At 37.0% G+C, this 26315-nt stretch overlaps 2 protein-coding genes across 6 annotated transcripts; both read left to right on the top strand.

Moving 5' to 3' along the window:
- Positions 1-9833: 9833 nt before the first annotated feature.
- Positions 9834-10634, top strand: LOC122315382. Its single transcript, XM_043131255.1, has one exon. The coding sequence runs from the start codon at positions 9834-9836 to the stop codon at positions 10632-10634; it is 801 nt and encodes a 266-aa protein (XP_042987189.1).
- A 4112-nt stretch (positions 10635-14746) lies between these two features.
- Positions 14747-26184, top strand: LOC122315919. Of its 5 annotated transcripts, XM_043132248.1 has the most exons (16): positions 14756-14907; positions 14995-15144; positions 15254-15335; positions 15498-15608; positions 18414-18511; positions 18615-18698; positions 18871-19007; positions 19179-19251; positions 19365-19410; positions 19529-19638; positions 19944-20051; positions 20162-20215; positions 20787-20848; positions 22842-23154; positions 24702-25599; positions 25682-26184. In XM_043132248.1, the coding sequence occupies exons 2-15, from the start codon at positions 15073-15075 to the stop codon at positions 25530-25532; spliced, it is 2181 nt and encodes a 726-aa protein (XP_042988182.1). In that variant the 5' UTR covers positions 14756-14907; positions 14995-15072; the 3' UTR covers positions 25533-25599; positions 25682-26184. The 5 variants fall into 5 exon arrangements, with proteins under 5 accessions (XP_042988185.1, XP_042988181.1, XP_042988183.1 ...); XM_043132251.1 differs by having other exon boundaries at positions 14747-15144; positions 15219-15281; XM_043132247.1 differs by having other exon boundaries at positions 14747-15144.
- Positions 26185-26315: the final 131 nt, after the last annotated feature.

Below are 26315 nucleotides of genomic sequence, written 5' to 3' on the forward strand. Positions count from 1 at the left end.
ACATAATTGTATCATGGAGGAAGGACATACCATATTGCTCTCATTGTCATATACAAGGTCACACCCTTGACAATTGCTTCAAAATAGGGACTACACAAGCTCCTATTTGCACTCACTACAATCAGATCGATTATTTGGTTGAAAAGTGTTATAAGTTACATGGCTAACCTTTGGAGCACAAACTATATAAGGGAGAGAATCCTGGACCATCTGTTAATCAAACCAGTTTATTAGTTGACTCCAACCCAGAGGAAATTCATGAGGATCGAGTAAGTTTCACTAAGGAGCAATATCAGCAACTTGTGAACCTGCTCCAGCACAATGATTTTTTTTACTACTTCCTCCTCTGTGAATCATGCATAGGTTATTTGTCAACTTGCTTCTAGTGAACCTAAGGCTTCAAAAATATCTGGTATACCTCTTTGTTTTTCCTCTTTTAGTAACAAACCTCTGCACTCTTAGGAGATTTCTTGGATAATAGACTGATCACATTATAGTAACACTTCTTTATTTTCTTCTATCATTTCAAAAGTTTCTTACTTAGTTAAATTGCTTAATAGTATTTCCATTCCTGTCACCCACTTAGGCAATGCTTAGGTCACTAAGAACATTCTACTCAAGAATGTCTTGTGTACCATCTTTTTCTTTTAATTTGATTTTTGTCAAAAGACTTACAAAATCACTCACTTAATGCTTGTTTTTCTTGTCTAATCATTGCTTCATTTAGGACCTTTCTACCTGGACTACGATTGGAATGGGTGAAGTCAAGAGCAGTCTCTATCATCTCCTGCTAGAAACAATTGCTCCAAATGTCCTTGCAGCAATTTTATCATCTATGTCAGCCAACATTTTCACCTTCTTTAGCTTTTGTCATAAAGAATAGGAATATATCTAACCTTTGGTATTGTCGTCTTCATCACACTTCTAATTCTAGGCTTGTTTTAATTGATGATCCTACTGTAAAGGACACTTTCAGTTCTAGTAAAGTTATCCCTTGTTCTATTTGTCCAATTGCTAAGCAACACAAACTTTCTTTTCTTGCTAGGCATCACAAAACTCATGCTATTTTTGATATAATCCATTGTGACTTTTGGGGGCCGTGTTCTATACCTGCCTATGATGGAAGTAAATTCTTCTTAACCATTATTGATGATTTTTTTTAAGAACAACTTGGGTTTATTTACTTCACACCAAGTCAGAAACCAGAAAATGCCTTGAGTCCATCTATAATAGGATAGAAACTCAATTTAACACTAAAATTAAAGTGCTTTGAAGTGATAATGGAATTGAATTCCAAAGGATAGAATTTTTTAACCAAAAAGGTATCATTCATCAAAGATCTTGTGTGGAAACCCTTCAACAAAATGGAATAGTTGAGAAAAAACACTAACACATTTTTAAATGTTGCTAAAGCCCTCTGTTTTCAATCTAGTTTACCTTTGCATTTCTTGAATGATTGTGTCCCCACAACCATTTACTTAATCAACCGAACCCCTACTCCCTTGACAATAAATCCCCTTATGAAGCTTTATTTTCTGTCAAGTCCATATATACTCACCTTAGAGTTTTTAGATGTCTTTGTTTTGCCACAACCATTACTCATGGTCACAAGAAATTTGATCCAGAGGTAGAAAATGTATCTTTTTATGTTACCCCTTTGGAGTTGAGGGATACAAACTCTTGGATCTTGAAACTCAAGATACTTTTGTCTCTAGGAATGTTGTTTTTAATGAACAATCTTTTCATTTTCTTTCTCTCCATCCCACTAACTCTAACCATGGCACTCCACTTGTTATTACTTCTCCTATACTTGATTTTCTTGATTATCCTCCTCCCACAACTTCTATATCTTCACCTGTACCTTGTTCCACTAATAACACTCCATCACCTTCTGCCACTATACATGCTGAATCACCTTCTGAGCATGCAGTTTCTCCACTTCTTACATCCTCATTTTCTCCCATTGAGCCCACTCTCCGCAGGTCCACTAGAGCTCAAACAGCTCCTCACTATCTTCAAGACTTCCATTGCCAGGAGGTTGCTTTGACTCCCATTTCCCAGTCCAAGGTTCATGTAGCTTCTCTTCCTTCTACTTGTTCCTTTCTATTACAAAATTACTTGTCTTATGATAAAATTTCCCCTTCTTTCCAAGTTTTTCTTTTTCTATTTCTTCTGTTTTTTAGCCTACTTGCTACAACGAAGTAGAAAAAGATCCTAACTGGTGCACATCAATGGATGCTGAATTGCATGCCTTAGAACAAAACAACACTTGGATTCTCACAGATTTACCCCTGGAAAAGAGCCTATTGATTTAAGATATGTATATAAAGTGAAGCACAATTCAGATTGTAGTGTGGAAAGGTTAAATGCCTGTTTAGTTGCAAAGGGATTGTGACGCCCCCAAATTCCGTTTGGGATCGGACGGACATTTAAAGCGTCGAGACATGCAACACAAGGTTACCTACCCCCGTTCATGACATATAATATGTAATGTTCCTAACATGCATCGAACATTATGCAATATTCACAGCGGATAATTTTTTTCTTTAGCAATACTATGCACCAAATTGAAAATATATCAAATGCTTAAAACATACTTCATACATAAAGACCCATTGAATAGATCACAACACTAGTCCAAAATGGTTATGATCCAAAAAGTACTAAAGATGTAACTCCATTGTACAAGTAGTAATTTACGTTAACTACTATATTAACATTGACATCGCACCGTCGCTTAGTCAACTGTGTCTAGTTGATCAGCTCCTAATTCTCCTTCAGGTCCTGTAACAAGATCTACTATTCGGGGGGAATGGTAGTTGGGACTACCAAAGTGAGATTTGATTACAAATCTCAGTAAGTTAACAAAAAACTTCCATACAAGCTAATGATGCATGGATGACAGTAAAAGCATAAATGCATAATCAAATTCATAAGTAATTAAAGCATAACTTGGCGTACAGCATAGCATAATTGACATAACTTAAATTGAAACATGAACTGAACTTAACTTGACATGAACTTGATCTGAAACTTGACTTAACATGAAAAATACATACTCCACAGTTGTTGTGGCCCCATGTATTCTACGTGTAAATACATACTCCACAATTGTTGTGGCCCCATGTATTCTAGGGAAACTTATTCTTTAACTGCTTAAATACATACTCCACAGTTGTTGTGGCCCCATGTATTATACATGTCACAATTGTTGTGTCTCACGTAGTGTATGCGTCACAATTGCTGTGACCCCATACATAAGTAATCAAGATGAAACGTGACTGGAATACGAAATGACTGAAGCCCTGACGTAACATAACGTGACTTGAACATAACTTGAAATACATGACCAACTTGAGATAGAAACATTTTGTAACATGGCATAACATATAATAGACAACATATTTAACATGACATACTTGTAATGTATAGTAATACATGACAGAATATATTATGTAACAGATAAAAATTGATGACAGAATAAGTTCTGTATAATAGACAATTACGTGATAACTTGGCATGTCATGACATATATGATAACATACATACATACACTGTAGTTCCTTTACTTAGCACACATACACAGTAAACTGCTAGTAAGTTAAAAGCTAACTTACCTCGATCTCCGGGTTTCTTATAAAACTTCAAGTGCGACCACGAGGAACTGTAATTAGTGATTCTAAAAGTTAGAACTAAATCACTAATAATTTGAAATATGGAAAATACTAACTTAAAGAGTAAAATTTTTATTTTACTCTCTACATGTGGGAAAATGACCGTTTTACCCATAACTTAAGGATTTTGCATACTAACTCCAAAAGTTTCCAAAATTTACATTCCTCATATAAATTTTGTCCTAAACTTAAATATCAACTCAGAAAAATTTAAAACAAAACACAACTATGAAGAACACACTATGGCCGAAACATCCATAGGCCATTTCCCTTGATTTTTATTGCAATTCCTTCCAACTTCAAAACTCATGCTTAAACCAAAATTTTGCAACAAACATCTTCTAATCCTAAGTTCAAAACCATACTTAAAACATCCATTTAGAAAAAGCTAATAATTAACACCAAACGTTTTTGTAAAAAGATTCAAGTACTTGAATCACAAGTTTTGACCTTAAATCAAAACATCTCCAAGAATTTCAAAAATCAAATCTTACTTCTAACATATTCATAATATCATCCTAACATCAACCATGCTTTAAATCATCAAACTAAAGTCACCAAAATCACAAAATAACATTTGGAGTTTTTGGTTTTACACTTAGTCCAAAAACAGAAACTTTTTCCTCAACTAGTTTTGATAAATCTCTTGATCTATGACTTATAAATATATGATCTTCAAACCAAACCATCACATGGTTTAAAAAGATGTCCTAAAACATATATAAACTTCTAATTCAAGATCACATGGTTAGAAATTAACCAAAACATAAATTTAGCCAAGAATATCCACACTTTGGCTTATTTGAATATCTCTTTGTATAAAATTTCATATCTTTGAAACTAACACCAAATATCTTCAAAATAATAATATAACATGTATATAAGATACTTAGGATCCTCCAATAAAATTATCAAAGTCATTGGAATAGGTTTAGACCACCAAAGAGTTAAACTTTCTCAAAACAGAAACTATTTTTCTTCTTCCAGTTTCTAAGTTTCTAAATCTAAGAAAATCTTTCATCAAAACCTTTAATCATGCAAAAATCCTCAACCAATAGTCACATATACATGTTAACAATACTCCATAAAAATTTCGGACCAATATCTATCCATTAGCTTGGTCAAAAACTCCAAACTATAACATATTCTCCAGTTTATTTTCCAGAATGACCTTTTTATAGTTTATACAATATTTTACTGACCAAATGATCTTCAAATGAGGCAAATAAGATATCCATGTAAACTAGACTAAAAAAGGAACAACTTATATGAAGGAGACTTTATGATAAAACACTTACAAAAGCTTCAAAATGGGTGTGCAAAAGACCTCCTAAAAGCTGTCCGAGAGAGAGTGTTTGATATTCTTTCAATGGAAAGTGTAAATGAAGATAATTTCGTGGGGAGAGGTGGCTGGAGATACTTATGGATGAGATATGGAAGAGATGAGGCTGGAGTTGAGAGTTGAGTGTAGTTTTCTCCTACTCAAAATATCTATAAAAGATTATCTCATAATATTCTATCCAATAATATCTATAAAAAATCAACTTAAGATATTTTTATCTAATAATATCTATAAAAATTAATTCAAAATATTTTTACCCAATAATATTCATGAAAATTATCTCAAGATATTTCTTTTTATCCAATAATATCTACAGTTTTGAACAGACGTTTTGTCCGAAAATATGAAAAAATGTTATTGCGCCATAAGACTTTAAATAACCCTCCGAGTCTAATGGCATAAACCATAATACATTTTGACACTTCTAACTATCTCCAATAATCAAAAACATACTTCTGATACCATAGTAAATAATAACACTAACTATGTAGTTAGACAAAAACCTATACGATTAATGGATTCGTGAAAACTTATGGGGTTTTCACGAGATTCCTAAAGTTAATAGAAATTTCACAATTGAATTTCTAGCGGGTTGTTACAGGGATACACCAAATAAGAAGGCATCGCTTACACTGAAACTTTCTCACCAGTGGCAAAAATGGTGACTTTTAGATGTCTATTGCCTATTGTTATAGTTCGAGGTTGGTACTTGTATCAATTTGATGTCAATAATACCTTCCTTCATAGTGATTTAGAAGAGAAAATCTATATGAATAAACTACCTGTTTATTCCAAAGGAGGCCCTAATCAAGTTTGCAAGTTATTGAAGAGTCTCTATTGCTTGAAACAAGCCTCTAGGCAATGGTATGCTAAACTTACCTCATGTTTATTGGTTTTTGGTCTCAATCCAAGGTCGATTATAGTCTTTTTGTCAAGATAACTAATGACTTTTTTATAGCTCTTTTAATCTATATATGTTGATGATATCCTTGTGGCAAGTGACTCTCATGATTCTATAATAGTCCTTAAAGAATTTTTGAATGATCATTTCAAGATTAAGGACGTCCTTGGTTCACTCCGTTACTTTCTTGGTATTGAAGTGGCTCATAGTTCTCAAAGGATTCATATTTGCCAACGCAAGTATGCTTTGGACATACTTGTTGACTTAGGAACTTTAGATTCCAAACTTGTCAAGGTGCCAATGGACCAAAATTTGAAATTAAGCAAGGAAACTAGTTGTGTGTTAAAGGACCCCTCCATTTATCATCGGTTAATTGGGAGATTATTATATCTAACTATTACTCACCCAGATATAAGTTATGTTGTTCATACACTGAGTCAATTAATTGCCACTCCTACCTCTGTACACTTGGGTGCTTCCTACAAAGTACTTAGGTACATCAAGATAGCTTTAGGACAAGGCATTCTATCTTCTACAACTTCCTCTTTGCAACTCCTTGCTTATTGTGACTTGAATTGGGCTTCTTGCCCATATACTCATCGATTCGTGATTGGATATTGCGTCCTTTCGGGCAACTCTCTTATATCTTGGAAGTCTAAGAAACAAACAGTGGTTTCATGCTTTTTAGCTGAAGCCAAATACAAAGCTATGGCAGCAACTTGTTCTGAGCTTACTAGGCTCAGATTTGCCCTGACTGATCTTCAAATTCATCATTTTCAAGCTGCTAAACTCTTTTATGATAATCAAGCAGCCCTCCACATCACTGCAAATCCAGTTTTTCATAAGAGAGCCAAGCACATTGAATTAGATTGTTATCTAATTCGAGAGAAGATCCTTGATGGTTCTGTTTTCACTTCTCATGTGATCTCCACACACTTGCAACTTGCATATCTTCTCACCAAAGCCTTGCCTTCTTCTACTGATCTTTGCTCTCATTTGCTCAAGATGGGAGTGGTAAACTTTTACTCTCCATCTTTTTTTTTGGGGGGGGGGGGGGGGCGGGGGGGGGGGGGGGGGGGGGTGTTGTAATTGGAACATACCAGTGCTACTGGTCATTGTTATCAAGATTCATCTATGGCTACAAGTCGTTTGCCCTACTCTAATGATGCACGTAAAGAAGGACTTGATCAAGATGACTAGAAGCTTCTAGCCTTATTCTTTTATTCCTTCTTTGTTATGATTAGCTATGTATTGATTCTTTTCTTTTGTCTTATAGCTAGTAATCAGTTATGTATTGAGTGTATATAAAAGTCAAGTGTATATATATAAACATTTCATGCAAAATGAGAATATGAAAGCAAAGGAAATTCCCTCCATCTTGTTTTTCTTACATCGGTCATATGATCATCAATTGAAACCAGAAATTAATGCACATGCAGGTGCGTCAACCGAGACCATGCATGCATGATCTGAAGGAAAACATGAGACCAATTTGTCTCGAGAATTCCGGAATTTGCTGATCATGATAAAGCTGGATTGATCAGATCAGGAATGCCCGCAGATATGACGAAAATACAATTACTGCATCATGTGTCTAGCTATAAGCTAGCTACGTACAATATTATATATATATATATAATTATTCAATAGATCGCGTATATCTTTGTACGTATGAAATATTTGAAAACATATATAAATATATATATATATATATATATCTATAAGTACACATGAAACGCATGAATATTTGCTTATACATTTTATAAGGTTAACATGCATGATGATCAAGTACTAGTAAATCCTACGTACCTTGAGATATATATATATATATATATCATGATCATCGCTAACAACATGCAGATGCCAGATAGCAGTTGATCAGCATCAACAAATTAAGGAAGGCGGCGTAAGAACAATTAAATAGCTTAGTTAAATAGCCCAGTACGTTCCTAGCTATACATAAACAAACCCTCGCATACACATTATATATATACATGCATATATACATACAGATCGACAGATAAATGAGTACGCGTATTCATTTAGCAACTTTTTTTTTTTTTTTAATTATTTAACGTAGCTTTCAATTATAAGTAGTATGAAAAAGGTGCAGATAATCAGTAATATTTGTCAAAAATTAGATTATTGTTAAAGATAGAATCTGGATATTAATTTGATTAGACCTTTAAATATCATTAGAATCATGATTTATAACATTCTACCACATTTCATAATTCAACGCTTACGATGTCCCACTCTATCTACACTGATCCGGTAGTAGCCATTTCTTTTTTGAAGATTTCACTCGTCTATTAATAGTCAATAACTTAACCCTATATGCGCATACATAATATCAAGGTATTTTAATCCAATTTATAGTTCACCCTAACCATGATTTGAACGAGTACTATGATACGTAATAAAGTAGATGGAAATGTAATAGAACGGTATTCATCAAGGAAATAACATGATCTGTACCTTGTAATTTATGTTATTTCCTTGAGGAATATCGTTATATTTGACAAGGTACAGATGCAGAAAATGCTGCTCGATCCTCTACCAGTACTCGAGGCTGCATATATATAACATAGTCACAAGCAAGTAGATCGAGCAATATTTGAATTACGCTAAAAAATTACATGCCGTCAAGGAACAAAGAAACTTTAACACACAGTACTGCTTTTTCCTGATCAAGATCATTTACGATTTCAAACTTAGGGTTATATATATATATATATTTATCTAAAGTCAACTGTTTGCTCCCAAAGCAATGGAATTGTAAACCCCGAACGGCCTGCACAAGGCATGCAATTAAATGGATAAATAACATGAGACAACTCAGATCGATGAAACATGTAATTACCACAACACACAATTTTAAACCGAATCCCGCGTCGCAGCCTCTCTCATGCCCGTGCCCCTATGCAGTGAACTCAGCCCAGTCCGCACACTGGGGCTCCTCGCCACACAGCGCGTTTTTGAACCACCTCAGGAAAAGCAATCCACGACAACCCAGCCAGCACCCGATGCCAAACACCATGGAAACCGCCCCCAACAGCCATATTCAGAGCCCCTGTTTTGCGCTCACTAAAACAGAGAACTCCACCAACGCCATGCATGAGAAACCAGCAATTCGGCCACCACCAAGAGAGGCCAGCTCCGACGTAAACCACCCCTGCAACGCCACCTTTGGGACCCCATAGGCCATCGTACCAAGCACCTTTCCAATCACGCGACTCAAGCAACGAAGGGCCAGACCCTAGCGCACAAGCGTCCTGCGCGATTTCAGGCGTACCCAACCACCGGGAAGATTCGCTCAGCCACAAGGTCAACCTCAAGCTCTCCCACCTCTGACCAAACCTCCATCCCTATCCTTTGTATATAATATGGCAGCTTTAAGTAAGGTGACACGCCGATCTGTTTTAGGAAACCAAAACAGGGCATTATAGGAACTCACAATTGCACCGGTTGCTCCTCCGCCTCCCACGTATGCCCATGCGGTCTTACGTCCCCGAAAGTCTCCCTCTATGGCATCCTGCCCTCCCCTTACCGACGCAGCAAACTACCAAGCCGATGTGCCCCTTCGCCGGTTGCGCGTTGCCCAGCTGCACCGAAGCCATCCTTGACACGTACTTCCACTGCGCCACCCTTGTTGGAACGTCTCATTTTTTCATGCTTAAGCACATCTCCACAGTTCCGGAACTCACGGAAAGGGTACGGCGTTTCATGCAAAAGGAAAGGGTACGGCGTTTCGTTTCATGCTTAATTAAGCACATCTCCACCGTTATGGAACGTTGCGTCATTCGGTATATAAGGGGTGCTAGTGCAAAGGTGAGAAACCGTGCTCCAAAGAAACACAGTACATCTCTCAATCTTTGTCGTCTCAGTCACAGTACTTTGTCATTTCCAATCATCCATGGCCAACCCTGGAGATTCCTCCTCCTCCTCCTCCGATGAGCAACAACAACTTGGGCGTGAGACGCCGCCTCAGATTCATGCTTATGCTGTCGGAGAGGATGCCCCAATGCAAGGAACTGATCAGAAGATTTCCCCAACTAGGGCTCAACAGACTGGGGGTAACGGAGGAAACAACGTTAGGGCTGAGGGTGGTACTGATACTGTTGATGTTGTTGGAGCCCCCCCGGAGGGTCCTAAGAGGAAGCGGAGAGGCCGAAACGAGGAACAGGGCTCATCGAGCATGGGCACGCAAAAACCTAAGAGGAAGGTGGAGTTACTGGATCCACCAACGCGCGACCCCGACTGCGTCGTCTGTGGCAAGCACTTCAACTCGTGGAAGGCTTTGTTTGGGCATATGAGGTCCCATCCTGAGCGTCAATGGCGTGGGGTGTTTCCTCCCCCGACTGGAAGCTGGGACCCTTTAGGATCACCAGACCGAGAAGTAGAAGCAGGAACTGGAACTGGCACTGGGCGCATTGGCCCTCGGGCTCAAGAAGAAATCGCTTCGACTCTTCTCAACGTGGCTCAGGGCGTGATGTCGAGAATGACTCCTGTGATGACCGGTGCAGGTGACGTGGATATTGGAAGTAAGGGTGATGAGCCTGCGCCCTCGGCTGCTAAGGATTCCACTTCTTCTCCAGCGGGAGGCCTGGGAATCGATCTGAACCAGCCCCAAGAGGAAGACCCAGAATCTCCGAAATTCGATCTGAATATGCCTGCTCCGGAGGACGATGATGAGGACAGTACTGATTCTTCTTAAGTCCTCTCTCTCAGATGTGGGAAATGCCTGTGTTGTGCGCTGCTTTTTTTTACGTTGATTTCTGTCCGTCGTCATGCATGGGATTCATGCATGAATAAGAATAAGACTTATTTGTTTGATCTGTTCCAGTTCTTGTCCTTCCGATACGGTTGGACGTCATGTATATACGTACGTTGATATTTCCTTTTGTCTTGTACTTAAAAAGTTGAATAATGTTGTGTTTGGAATCTGGATGCTGTTATTGCTGCAATAAAATTATTATTATTCTTAATATATATATTTGATCATTCCTCTTTACTTGTCCTATGAAAATTGTTTGTAAGCATAATCAATTTTGGTTTTTTCTTTCATGGCTGTGCATGCATGCATGGGCGCCATGACAATTGAAAGATGAATCATTTTTTGTCGGCCTATCATACACTTAAGTAAAAGTTGAGTAGCACTGGCCGTCCTGTAAATATATATATATATGATTTAGAGTATCTGACTGATGAAAACATTTGTACGTGTGATCAGGGGCCAACATATTATCCAGATCGCATCTGGTCTATATATCAATATTGGCGCTGCTGCTGTATTGCGCGCGCCACGATTTTGTTTGACAAACATGCATATACTGTTTAAATACGTATTATCCAGATGTGGTCTGTATAACATTGGCGCTGCTGAATCGCTGATCACAGCCTAACGTACAGTAAAAATTAATCACTTCTGAGAAAAGAAAAAGAAAAGAAATGATTAAAGATATATCGATGATCTTTAATCCAATCCTTTGCGTGGCAGATATCCAGATATTATATAGTGCAGATCGATAAAGGCCGCTAGCTAGGGTTGTGGGAATAATAAGACTGTAGTAGTACTAGTACTGTTGTTAAAACAAATTTGCAGTCAAAGTCGAATCCGATATGGCCGTCCACCCAATGACCTTGATAGAAAGGGTCTATAGGGTTTTGAGTTTTCCAGCTCAGTGTTTAAATAAATTTCGCAGTTAATTAATATACGCGCACCCACCGGCCGGACATGGGATTGCAGCCTCTTACCTATATATTGTATGAGTGTCTTCTTATTACCTAAAGCTTTGTGTAAAGAGCTAAATTCTTTAATTTCAAATTTCTGGTGGGACCATCAAGACAATAACTCTAGAGTTCATTGGAAGAATTGGCATTCTTTGTTTTAGAAGCAAAATGGTGATATGGGGTTCAGAGTGTTTCAACAAAGCACTCTTAGCAAAACAAGCATGGAGAATGTTGCAATCTCCTAACTCACTTTCAAGTAAGGTTTGCATAGCCAAATAATTTTCTACTTCAACTATTACAGCTTCTATTTTGGGCCCTAGACCTTCTTTTATCTGGATAATTATTTGGCAATGCACTCATCTGCTTAAGGAGGGACTTATTTGGAGGGTTGGAGATGGTAAACAGATATATGTTTGGAAGGATAAGTGGCTATCAACAGCAAGCTCCCACAAAGTTCAATCCCTTGTGAATGCTCTACCCGAAGATGCAACGGTTGCTAAGGTTATTGATACATCTATAGGTTGGTGGAAACAAGACAACCTACAAAGTGTTTTACATAAAGATGGTCTTTCTCACATGTTGCAGGTCCCTGTGAACCCTAATGGGTCTTCTTACAAGCTAGTATGGAGTGCTACTTCAAATGGACTTTTTACAATCAAGAGTGCATACCATTTTTGTATGCAACTTCACATGAATAAAAGGGGAGAATCATCAAGACAAAATGAATGACAACAAATTTGGAAGAAGATCGATCTGGCACTTGCATGCATCCCCTACAGTTAAGAGCTTTTTTTTTTTTTTGTGTTGTTGCCCAGATGACTAACACAAGAGGGGGGTGAATTGAGTTATATTAAAAAAAATAACAATTATAAATCAAATATATAATATAAAATATAAACAAAATATGAAATAATAATAAATATAAAGAGTAAGGGTAAGAGAGAAGCAAACTCAGTATGTTAACGAGGTTCGGCCCCACTGCCTACGTCCTCGCCTCAAGCTACCCTTTGAGAATTCCCAAATTCACTATTCAACCTCCTTCAGGTGGAGATAGAAACCTATTACACCTTTGAACAACACCGCTATAAAGGATCCGTGTAGAACACCTTCTACACTTGTAATCACCTTACACGTGGTGATTCAATTATTCTTCGTGTAGAATACTTTCTACACGCACAAGGGTTATACACACCATTTTTCTGATACAAGAGCTGATATTAGGTAGGTTATCAGAAAATACTCCTCAATGAGTGAAATAAGAACAATACAACACAAACTATATCTCTCAAAATGAATAAGGATTAAAGCTCAATGCTTAGAGAAGAGAGAATGAAAGCTTTGAATGAATGTTGTATGCTCTTGGTGTTGTGAATGTGAAGCTCTCAAATGATCTATTTATAGGCATATGAGACTTCATATTCAAATTTAAAAAGATTCACATGTCAAAGACAACATCATTCACTTTTTCAAAAAAATCAAACTTAATCTTTTATTTTTGGCATATGACAAAAGGAGCACACTTTCATTTTCAAAAAAATTCAAAAACCTAATCTTTTACTTTTTGCATATGACAAAAGGAGCACACTTTCATTTTCAAAAAATTCAAACCTAATCTTTTACTTTTTGTATATGATAAAAGGAGCACACTTTACTTTTCAAATTTTTCAAACAAAATCATCTACCTTTTGTATAAGTCTAAAAAAGTATAAATCACTTTTGAAAATATTCAAATAAAACATGCACATGTGAAAGATGACAATCAATCATCTTTAATATTTTCAAAGTTCAACCCTTTAATCAAGGCATGTACATGTAAAAGATGACAATCAATCATCTTTAATATTTTCAAAGTTCAACCCTTTAATCAAGGCATGCACATGTAAAAGATGACAATCAATCATCTTTCAAAATTTTCAAATTTAATTTTCAAAAATATTCATGCACATGTGGAAAATGTATTTTAATGCTTTATGATAAAATATTAATTTTGAGCATTAATCCTAATTTCGAAAGTTGAAGAGATTTACAATATTACTCTATAACTTTAATGTGAACTTATTCCCTTCTTGCTCATGCTTATTTCCTTGATGTGCTTGACTCTATTGTGTAGACAAGTTGAGCTTGAGACTTCTTTATTCTTTGAATTCATTTGTTATCATCAAAATTCATGTGTAGATATATAATTATACAAAACTTAAAACCTTGGGTTCAACATGTGTGATGTGCATGTATGGATGCTTTTCTTACAAAGTTAAATCTTTGTAAAAGAAAGATGGTTGTTGATTCTTTATGTCCAGTTTGCCCGCAAGAAGATGAAACTCCTAGACACGTTATCTGGTCAGGCCTTACTGCACAAGATGTTTGGTTTTTTGAGGATGAGGTCTTTTGAAAGGCCTCTATTACATCCAAAACGTTTGATGTAATTTTATCACTGATGATGGATAGGTTATCTCTACAGGATTTGGTTCTATTTTCTTTTTTGGCTAGATCCATCTGGCTTAGAAGAAATGCTTTAATCCATGAAGGTACTTTTCAACATCACGTTATTTTCTACAATAATGCTTTCAAAGCATATAATGATTATGATGCTGCTATAGAGAATCTAAGACAACCACCTAGTAATCCACAATCTAGTATTCCACTTTGGTAAGCACCTCCAAAGTATTGGGTAAAAGCAAACTGGAATGTGGCTGTCAACACTGATAACAGAAGAATTGGCATTGGTGTTGTTAGAGATAGTTCTGGATTTGTTCTAGCCTCTTTCATGAAACCTTTCACTTTCTGCTTGGAACCATCTATAGCTAAAGCATGAGGTCTATTAGAAGCAACTCATTTTTGCAGGGATCTTGATCTGCAATAGGTTATTTTTGATATTGTTTATAGGGATCTTGATCTGCAATAGGTTATTTTTGATATTGTTTCTATTCCTAATTGTATTTTCGCTCTTGTACTGGCTGAAAGGCCGACGAGGTAACTGATCCAATGACATTGAAAAAAGATGTAATGACCCGGCCCGTGATTAGATCCAGCCTGTTTCATAAGCCCAACCCGGCCCCCGGATGAAATGACCCTATTTTTATCTTCCCATCCGGGCCAGCCCCGATGTATCTCTCTATTCACTCTTCCGGCGCAGACACCGCCACCCCGACGTCTCCTTCTTCCCCTATCTCCCGTCTCTCTCTCGGCTGCTCTCTTCTCTCTCTCCATCTCCATCTCCATCTCTCTTAATTCGCTTTCTCTCTTCTCCCGTCACGCCGGTAAGTTCCTGTTCGCTTTTCTCTGTGTGTCCGTATCTCCCAGCTCTTCTCTCTCTCTCTCTCCCCCACTCTCCGTCTGTTTAAAAAGTTACAAGACTCGGCTCCGGGTGCATCAATTAAAATAGCAGCGGCAATGGCACAGCGCGCGATGAATTTCATGTTGTAATGGGGGTATTCCTAAGAAGAAACGGCAACGGTGGCTTGTTAGCTCGTCTCAAAGCACTGGTTAACTTGCAGGTCCCTCTCCCTCTGTTTCTACCTATTTCTTTCATGATTGAGTTTCTTCATTTCTTCGAACAGTTCTGTAACAGGCTTTTCTTCTTCTGGGTTGATGTTTCATGGGCAGAGATTCAAACATACGTTAGCCGAAGAAGGTTCGCAAACCCAATTATACGTGAATATGGGTTCTTCATCTGTAGCCAATGGAGGTTTCTCATCCGTTATATGTTATTTCAATGAATGTTATATTCTTCTACTTCGTCGTTTACATTTACGTGGACTCTGTGCACATTATTTTGGTTGACTACTTCGTTATTCTTCGATTAAACTGCTTTGTGTATTAGTAAGCCCTGGTTTCAATGGTGACTTAGGTCATATTGATAAATCGAAATGGACAAAGTTCGATTCCAGAATATTTGGGATAAGCCGTTCAATAATCCCGCAAGCCTCATGGACTGTGTTGAAAATTCTTAGGAGTGAAGGTAAGTTTTGTTTCAAGCTTGTCCCTTTTTTAGTTACCATCCCTTTTAAAAATATTTTCTTTACACATTAGATTTTCACATTTATGTTAGCTTTGTTGGGGAGTTAATCAAAACTGGATATGATTGCTGGCTAAAGGCTCTGGGCAACGAGTAGGATGGAACCTTGACTTGAGCATTGTACTTGTATAAGTGGCTAAGGCTCATTCGGGTTGATGGTTGACATGCTACCAATATACTGGAATGGCAGTTGTCAAAAGGGTTATTGTCTAAGGAAGTGGTTTCCGGACTAAGCTTGTTGTATAGGAACATTTATACCGTGAAATTGAAAAGAATAATATAGTTGCTGGCTGAGTCATTTTGTTGGGTGGCTTCTTTGGGCAAAGTGTTGACAACTGATAATCTTAGAAGGAGAGGATTGTTTATTGCTGATTGGTGTGTCATGTGCAAAAGGGATGGAGAATCAGTATATCATCTTTTCCTTCACTGTGAAGCGACAAGATTCTTGTGGAATGAGGCTGTAACACCCCGTTCCCGTAGGATAGAGACGTTACTAACAAACATGATAAAAGGCCCGGTAAAGAGACTCATTACTCTGAAATACCTCATTTATTGAAAGAAACTTAACTAAAAGGATATAAATAGTCTTGAAACTTGAAACTGATTAACGCAAAACATGAGCTAATCTTAAACAAGACTAGTTATTGAAATGACATAAAAGAAACTTAATTCTTGTGTAAATGACACTTATTTGTCTCTAAGTCCTTATACTAAATCTACTCCTGGCCATCCAGCTCTGCATCATCATAATCACCATCTGTGGCAATCAACATAGAAGAAAACAAAAAGACAAACAACAAAAATGAGTCGAATACTCAGTAAATAATACATCATACCGTAAAATACTATCTAGCTTAGCATAAATTTGATTTTTAAAGCCTTATCATAACTTTCATATAACATTCATGGATTACATGAACGGAAACATTCATAACCATGGCAACATAAAGCGTGAATGCATGAGTAACTTGTTTATCTTGAATTGTACTTATTTCATGGTGAACCACGCTTGAGTCCATGGCACCACATAACTTGTCATGTAGTGAAACACGCTTGAGTCCGTGTTTCACTTAACTTGCATAACATGAAGTGAAACACGCTTGAATCCGTGTTTCACTTATCTTGCTTGACGTGGAGTGAAACACGCTTGAGTCTGTGTTTCACTTATCTTGCTTGACATGGAGTGAAACACGCTTGGGTCCGTGTTTCACTTATCTTGCTTGACATGAAGTGAAATATGCTTGGGTCCATGTTCACTTAACTTGCATGACATGGAGTGAAACATGCTTGAGTCCGTGTTTCACTTAACTTGTGGTAACCACGCTTGAGTCCGTGGTGCCGTCTTAGCATGACTATGGTAAACACGCTTGGGTCCGTGCTACCCTAAAATGTTTATCTTTCTTAATGCATGATAATTTTCTTGGACTTCATAGACTTTTCTAGCATGGCATATTCTTGTACATGGCATGGCATAACATGATATATTCTTGTACATGGTATAGCATAGCATGACATGGCCTAACATGATTTAATCATTTTATGACATTTCATGGCATGCATGATCTCAAAACTACATGAATATGGCATACATGATCTGGCTATTTGTTACATGGCATGCTTGACTTAGGTTATTGCATGAACAATACATGGCATACATGGTCTAAGCACTACATGAATGAAGCATGCATGATCTGGCTATTTTAATTCATAGAATACCTATCTTAAATTATTATATGATCATATCATGGCTTCCATGTGATTTTAGTAACATTCAATCCATCAATCAACAATCCATAAAAGCATAACACATATATAGGCTTACTTTCATGTAAATCATCATAATTCATAGAAGTTCATGAAAGCGATCTAACCTTGATTTGGCTCTTAGCTCAACGTAGATAACCATCAAAACCATATCATATTACCATACCCAATTATAATATTTACATTACACATACATTTATATGATCATACTATTTACCTCTTAGCGCTGCTTCCGAAATCTCACGTCGTAGCTCGTGACCTATACGAGGCACTAGACGTTACTAATCTTTCTAGAAAACGTGTCGTAGCAATCTAATTACTTAAAATCTTACCATAGAGATAATTTAATAAATAAGTAATTAATAAAAAGAATAAATATAATCAGAACATAACTAAATAATTTCTAACTGAATTAACCTAAATTCTAGGTTCGTATGTTACAGAGGCTTTGAGCTGGACAGGTTTACATTGGGTGATGCCCAAAGAAGTGGTGGATTTGTTGGTAGGGTGGAAGGGATTTTGGGCTAAAGCTTATGTAATGGTGGATAATTTTCTGAATCTGTTTTAGTTTTCTGGTGTTAGTTTTATTTTTGTTTCTGGAAGTTGTAGGTATTTCCTTTGTATACGTCCTGTGTACTTGGGCTTATGCCTATTTCTTTGAATAAAATTATTACTTATATAAAAAAAAAATGTCTATTTTGCTCCCATGTTATATAGTTTTCTGCTTCTGTCGTATTCAGGGACAACACTGAAAATTATCTTGAGGGTGCCCTTTTTTGGAGCTGGAAGGTATTTTTTTGAAGAAAACTTGTTAAAAAAAAATAGCAATAATTATGGACAAAAGAAATTTACTTATTGGGGTCCCAAGGGAGGTCCTGGGGGAGAGGGGCGGGGGGGGGACTTGTGCTGTCCGTGGTTTTTTGGCCTGATTGCACATTTGTTTTATTCACAACTAGATAGCTTCCTTTCATGTATGACGTGCAGGGTTTGAAGCCTATCTAGTGGGAGGCTGTGTTAGAGATTTGCTCCTAAATAGGACACCAAAAGATTTTGATGTGATTACCACAGCTAAACTTAAGCAGGTTTTGTGACACTACTGTTTTTTGTCTGATTCTTATAGTAATGATGAAGTGCTTAAATGATGACATTCAAGGATTTCTGTGGGTTTTCTAAATCTAATTACAGATCAAGAAACAGTTTCATCGTGCTGAGATCATTGGACGGCGATTTCCTATATGCAGGGTGCATATCAAAGGGTCTGTAATTGAGGTTGGTTCGTGCATTTAATAACCATATAAGATTCTTCCTTTATACACATGTGCATGGGTGTCTGTGTGTGTGCACATGCTGCTGAAATGCAAGACTCTTCCATATAAGTATATATAACACAAATATCCTATCTCAATTTCTTTGTTTAGTTTCTTTGATTCCTTTGAAACAGGTTTCCAGTTTTGATACAGTGGCAGAACGTGCTGGAGAAAAGGAAAAAGTTTTTTCCTTGAAAGTTCCTAAAGGCTGTGATGAGAAAGACGTCATACGCTGGAGAAACTCCATATGTAGAGACTTCACTATCAATGCGTAATGTTTCTTTCTTAATTTGTTTCTTCCATTTTTTTAACCTTATTTCACTTGAATGTTTTTATGTGCGAGTTTTGGGTTCCGAAGGTTTTTCATGGTCTTTGCTTGTTTACTATGTGACGTTAGACTGGTGCTATTTAACTCTAAATGTTAATTTGGTTTTGTGAGCAGCTTATTCTTTGACCCGTTTGCCAACACAATTTATGATTATGCTAATGGAATGGTGGACTTAAGATCCCTAAAGGTGACTCTTTATTTTTGTGCCAGTACTGGTCAAGTTTCAGCATCAATTGATCTATGTCAAAGCATCATTTGAAGTTTACTTAGATTTGATATTGTTGGGTGATGTGGTCTCAGCTGCAAACATTGATCCCTGCTCAATTGTCATTCAAAGAGGATTGTGGTATATATTTATTTGTTAATCATCTATAATCTTTTAGCATCTTGATATTTGGAGCCACTGGCTGAATCTGGTATCAAACTATATGAATCTGAACGATTATAAGCAATCATTCTTGCAGCAAGAATTTTGCGGGGCTTAAGAATTGCAGCTCGTTTGGGCTTATCATTATCAAAGGAGACAGATACTGCAATTCATAACCTCTCATCATCTGTTCAGAGTTTAGACAAGGTAGTTGCCAAGGATTTAAATGCGATCGGTATCTTGAGTGAATTGTCATAAAAAGTTATTGGGTGTTTTTGGCATATCTTCTTGATGGCAGAGATATTCTAGTTTTCCTCTTGTATACCTCCTGTGTACTTGGGTATGCCTATTTATGGTAATAAAACTCTTATTAACTATCCAAAAAAAAAAGATTGGCTGTTTCTCATGAAAGCTACTATATCAGAGAGTTTAGATGTGCATGGAAATGTAATTTCATGTTTTCAACTTCTTCCTTCTACTCCATGCTAAAATAACATTCTCTATGTGCTCAGGGCAGGATAGGGATGGAGTTGAACTATATGCTGTCTTATGGAGCTGCCGCACCTTCTCTCTGCTTGCTTCAGAGATATAACCTACTTGAAATGCTACTTCCATTTCATGTATGTATTTTTACACCATCTGTTTCACAGCGATGTTAATGAATTCGGTCAAAGTGTATCACGAAGTTACTTGTGAAAAAAAAGTGTATAACACGAATTTTGGATTACAGGCAGCATATCTTCAAGAGGCCAAGCAGAGTGCCAAGAGTTCCACTATGTTGATGGTAAGCTTAATTTAACAAGGCAATAGTGAAGGAAACTCTCTATTATGTTATTAATTTGGTTGGGGATAAATATGTACCTATGGTGTGAAATTGAGTCAATCTTGGAAATTTTTTTATAGATGGAGTTAAAAGGGAAATAATGTTTAGATTGTGAGATCACCACATTCTTGAGTTGGAGGAAAGCAATTTTTGTTAAGAAAATAAAAGTATCTCTTTTATGCTAGATAATTTCACTGATACTAGCCTGTCAACTCTACTTTGTTATGAGGTTAACCTAGCTTGAGTGTGTCTTCCATCCCGGTCGACTAAATTACCTCGTGTCCTTTTGTGCATGTGAAAAGCACATGCTCTTTAATGGGATAACAGCGTTAGATTAATGGAGAGAATTGTTTTTAGTTGTTTAGGAGGAGTTAATGATATACTAACACATATGCTTCTCACGTACTCCAAAAAAAAAAAAAGGCATGATAATTTAATATACTAGGTTGGAGGAATTTCCTCCAAAAAATCTGTCACTTTACTAATTTGTTAACTTTTTTCTTTTTTTTTTTTTTTTTTTTTTTTTGGGCAGAAATTATTCTTCTATTTGGATAAAGTGATTACTTGTGATCGACCTTCTGATTGCAGTCTATGGTGAGCCAATGATTTGCTTTCTCTGTTATAATTTTTTTTTGATAAGTTGCTTTCTCTGTTATAATTATCAACATAATGTCATCAATGGTACTATAAAAGAAACATAATGTCATCAATGTGTGATAATTTTAAACTTGATTAGTGGGAGATAGTTGCTTGACTTCTTAAGTATCAAAAAATAGTTTTCTTGAATTTTAGGAAATTTGGGTATTTTTTTGTTCAAATTTGTTTCCATTTTGGCTTGGATAAGCCACTGTTGAAGGTACAACAGATAATACTCAAGATTTTATTGATTCTACAAAACCCTTTTTGTGGGAGCATTGGTTCCAAACTCCCCAATGGAGGAAATTATTGTCAGTGTGTGGGTCTTGACCATAAGTAATAAGGTGAAGGGGTTGTTTAAGCTCTGTCAAAGACTTCAGCACCACCCTGTGGTATACTTTTCAGCTCACACTTAATGGCCTAAATTCACATGATTTTCTTGTTTCCACTATTATGACCTAGATAGGTCTTGTCTCTTGTATACCATCTTGTGTACTTGGGCTATGCCTATCCTTATTAATCCTACCGTTTACTTATAATAATAATAAAATAAAATAAAAAAACTTTTCAGCTCACATTGTTCCCTGGGCAGCCGCTATAGATTTTAACTGGCTGAGCTTTATTAACTTTCTTGTATCTTTTCCTACTTCTAATTAGGTGTTGCTCTTGTTAATGTCCTGTGTACTTGGGCTATGCCCTTTGTCCTTTTGAATATAATATTCAATTACTTATAGAAAGTAATTTTGGTTGACAAGGAAATTATTCCCTCCGGAGCAGAAAATGGCTTATCCCTCTTGAGAAATATAAGACATTTTCCATACTGTTTCTCCCCCATAGCCCCTTCTCCAAACTCCCTAATATCTAAGTCATACCTGGAGCACCCAACCAGCCCCTCCTCTGTTGGTGCCAACACTTGCCTTCTGGGATAGCCATCCCATCCTCCCCGTTTCCTGGAACCCCGAACCATACACCCCTGCCTTCAGATTGCCTCCACACCCTGCCCCTCTTTCGAATCTGCCAGTGCCACCACCTCCTCCGCCCTCTCAAAACAGCCTCAGCTTTGCAAGCTGCAGCCTTGGAACACTTCTTGGCCTCCTCCCTGTGTTTGGTGGTGCGCAACTTGGTTCATTCGGCTTCATGTCTATACTACTCCTCTTTCTGTTCAGAGTCATCTTCAATTTGGCTTTTTGTTGTGTTTTGGATCAGTTGCTGGTGATGTGCAGTGTGATGCAATTCTTTTTTCCTTTTCTTGTTTCCATCTAGCGGTTGTCTTCCGACTATTATTAAGCTGATGTTGCTTCGGGTGGAGGGTGATGCTGAAAACAATTTTTATACTTTTTTGGAGTCTTCACCAAACAATAGAATCCAATTGTGTTTCTGGAAAATGTCTACACTGTTGGAGTTTCCACCTAGAAATAGGAAACAGTCGGTTTCCCCCGAAAATATTTCCAACCAGTAAACATTTTTGGAGCCGTGCATCCCATGTGATTATCTTAACAATAAATATTTTTCCTCTTCATTTATATGGTACACATTCTAACCCTCTGGATAACTCTTTAATCAATAGGTACCGCTTAGCTTATCTTTTAATTTAGGGAAGTTTCTGGTTTCCTTTATTTTCTTGTTAAGAGTGTTTCTGGTTTCCTGTCAATTTTTTTTCCTGTTTCAGTCATAGATGCATGGTTAGAAACTCATTTATCACCTAGCTATAGATGTGAGAACAATCTTTGTTGTGAGTGTCAATGGTTGGTTGTTTCTCTTGGAGGGAAAATAATTAGATAATTCATTGATACATGTTAATTTCTTTCTGATAAGTAGGGACTTGTTAACTTCTTTAACAAGAAATGTATTTTTCCCTAGTTTTAGTGTAACTGGTCAATTTATATGCTATTGTATCTTTGCAGCATTGATTTCTGTTTTGATGTGGTTTTATCTCTTTTGTATGGGACAGGATTGGATTATTGGCTTTCAACCAGGCATTAGTAAATAACCCTCAAGAGGCTCTTGTGATTTTAACATTTGCTTCTGTTTTGTACCATGGAAGCTGGAAGGAAGGTGTTAAATTTGCCAAAGAAAATGCCCGAATGCAAGTTAATTTTGCACCTGAGATCTTGGGTTCCTCTGATATTAAAGCAGATGAAGAACTTGCTGACGCAGTTACTCAGTTAGCATCTTTAGTGCAGGATTCCATAGTTGCTTTGACTGAGACAGAAAGTCTTTTCAAATCAATGTCCAGATTCCCAGTTTCTCAGTGCTCTGGTTTTGTAAGTATATCTATTCTTCATACCTATAAAAAAAAAAGTATATCTATTCTTCTTAAGCATATTGTTAATACCCTCAAAGCTGCATAATTAACTAAAGGATGAATTCGCCAAGTTTGGGTTTGATGCTGCTCATCTGAGGTAATTTGAATCTGATGTTGTAGTGCTGTTGTGTCACATGTAGGCTAATGTTTTGACTGTGGGCCCAATAATATTGGTCTTCATTCATAGGAAACAAAAAGAGCAAAATAATAATAATAATAATAAAAATAGAGCTACAATTGGGGCATGGTCTGGGTTGGAGGCTAGTCCAGTCCAAGCCAACATTCAACCTGTACAACTCAGCTGAGGCCTAGTCTGTGCATAAATTTTTTGGCTCAGGCTAATATGTAATCTCAAGTTGGGTCAAGTTGATTTTTAAACTACAGTGGTTTTAGGCTAAGTTGTAAGCATGATATTTAGCTCCTAGCTAGAAAATAACTTATGATATGGGATATTTATTGCTTGCTTTCCATTACAAAAATTAAAATTATGATGAATTTTAAATGGACTTTAAGATATAAGATTAAGTTTGATATACTTCAATGTAAAAATAAATATATTTGACTACCTGTATAATGAGAGAAGAAAAGCATAGATATTAAACATATAGATAGAAGAAGGGTAAATAACCGTTTATGTTTAATTGTTAATTAATGACAACCGTGAAAAATCCTAATCCCTAGGTTGCCGAAAGCGTAACTAAAAGAAAAGTTGGAAATCTACTGTCTCATGCCTGTCTTGCTTTTTCATCAATGGATGATAAGGCAAATGCTTGTATATAAGTTGGCTGATTTCCTCTCATCTTATCCCATCAATGGTCAACCAGTGTTACTGTGTCATGTGATTGCACATATCTAGTTGAGAGAAGCTGCTTTTTCATTCTGGCTTGTTACAATGGTGATTTTTTATCACAGAAATACATGTCGAATATGTGTGTGCATGTGCTTGCATAAAGGGTTTGATAATGTCACTTACTGGATAAAGGGTTGTAGGTGGTTGTCTGAAACGTCACATATTTAACCTCATCTTGAGGTTGGTTAATATATTAGGTTAAAAGAAATCAAATTCTAACGGTGACTTGACCTTGACTGTTTCCTGTGATAATGTGCCATCAATATATCACGTCGAGAGAAATATGGGGTGAAGACATTGTTATTGAATGGGCAAGCTCACAGCCGAGTTCCTCTGTGAACTTAATCAGGGCCTCGAAAAACTCTGGCCCCAATTTTAACCCTATCTTTAATGATTTATGAACCAGGTATCTCCATTGTGGTTGGTCAGGCATGTTACCCAGACATGTCTTACTATTTCTTTTCTTTTTTTATTGGCATTGGTGTCCGGGAACAGTGTCGCAACTAATCCCGGGAGACATGTCTTACATTTTCAGTTCCTAGTGAAAATCTGTGTCAGCAATTGACTTATGCCCTTGGTTTCTTGGAGTAAACGGATGTGCAATTCTTGTATACTTTCCATTATTCACCTGATCTGATAAAAATGGGGTTCTTTAGGTATTTATTTCAAAGAAGATGGGGAAAGATGTCGCTGAAATTTTCAATGTGTTCTTAAATGATATTGAATCATACAATTCTGGAAGAAAGAGTTTTGAGATTAACTATCATTTGCTTGGGAGGGGGTTTCTGCATGAGACAAGATTTGTTCTTGGCAAGATTATTTTGGAAACCATGAGTGAAGTTGTTAAAGGAGGAATGGAGGTTGTCAAGGTAGAGGAAACTCAGCCAGACGTCACCAAGGAGAATTGTGGTCTGGCACTTTCTGATCTCGTGAAGCCACAAGTTGTGAAGGATAGAAATCATAAACGTGGCTTGTCAGAATCTAGTCTTGAACCACAGCACGGGAAGGTGAAGAAACAAAAGGTGATTAAGAAGAAAAGCAGTGGTCTCTCCAAACAGGAGGTAGTTGATATGGTGAAGTGCCTGGAGGTGGGTGAGAAGCATCAGACAGTAATCAAGACGTCTCAATTGCCTCAGGTAGAAGCAAATATGACACAGGGAATCATGGTAGAGAGGAAAAATTGTCAATTGCCAGAGCAGGAGGTTACAAAGGAAATGCAAGAGGATGTTGAGAAGGATAAGTCCACAGATAACGGTAAGAGACATTTGAAGGTGGTGGAGAACATACCATCTCAGGATAAGGTAACTAAGAAGGATAAAGTACTTGGCAGTCGTAATTTAAGTCGGGAGGCAAAAACGAAGCAGAAAAAGATGTTAGAGAAGGAAGGATTGCCTTTCTCATCTCAGGAGGCGGTCAAAGATAAACGCGATGAAGTACTGGTGAAGGAGAATGGCAGTAAACCTTTACTATCAAGCTTGTTCAAGTAAAGTTGTCAATGTTTGTTGTAAAACATGTGCCAGTAAGAACGCCATCACCAGCAAATGGACTTGGCGGGTATCCCTTCTCCCCTCATTCATTTTATCTACCTCTCTCGTGTTATCTGGATGACTAAACTCTCTCCTGTCTGTGTCTGTAGGTGTACAATGTACTCGCAAGAGCTGACGGAAATAATCGTTGAAACATGTATCATCGCAAGAAGAGAAGTCTCTCTGGAGAACTGAAGTGTACTTGGAACCGAGTGAAGAAACCCAAACTGTCGGACGGAGTGGGCCATGGGCTTACTTTTTCTTTTTGTTCTTTTCGTTATGTAGTAGTTCAATTCAGTAAGTGAGGTTGTAAATACTATTGGGCCTTGGCCCGTAACGGTTAGTATTGCTTCAAAGTTTCCTGTTGATTAGCTAAGCCCATTAAGTGGGCAACCTTAGGCCCAGGTATGGAGCATCATATGCTCTGTGAATGTTTACAAAACATGTCCTCGAGGTGTGGGCTTGGGTCAGAGAGGATGCTTCTTCTATATTGCACCTCCTATTCATTAAGTTCTATTTTAGGTCAATCACCATATTGTCATTGCTGATACGATGGACAAAGGTATTTCTTTGGTATTACCCAACCTAATAATAATAATATGTTACCGAATCAGATTAGGATATGTCAAGCTTTTTATTTTTGGGAAAAAAAGGGAGGAATTTTATGGTAGAGTTTTGAGATATTGTTTAATATTCTTCTTTACAATAATCCTTATTAAATATCTAAAGAGTATGTTAGATATA

This window comes from Carya illinoinensis, chromosome 7, assembly GCF_018687715.1.
Source record: "Carya illinoinensis cultivar Pawnee chromosome 7, C.illinoinensisPawnee_v1, whole genome shotgun sequence".
Taxonomy (NCBI): domain Eukaryota; kingdom Viridiplantae; phylum Streptophyta; class Magnoliopsida; order Fagales; family Juglandaceae; genus Carya; species Carya illinoinensis.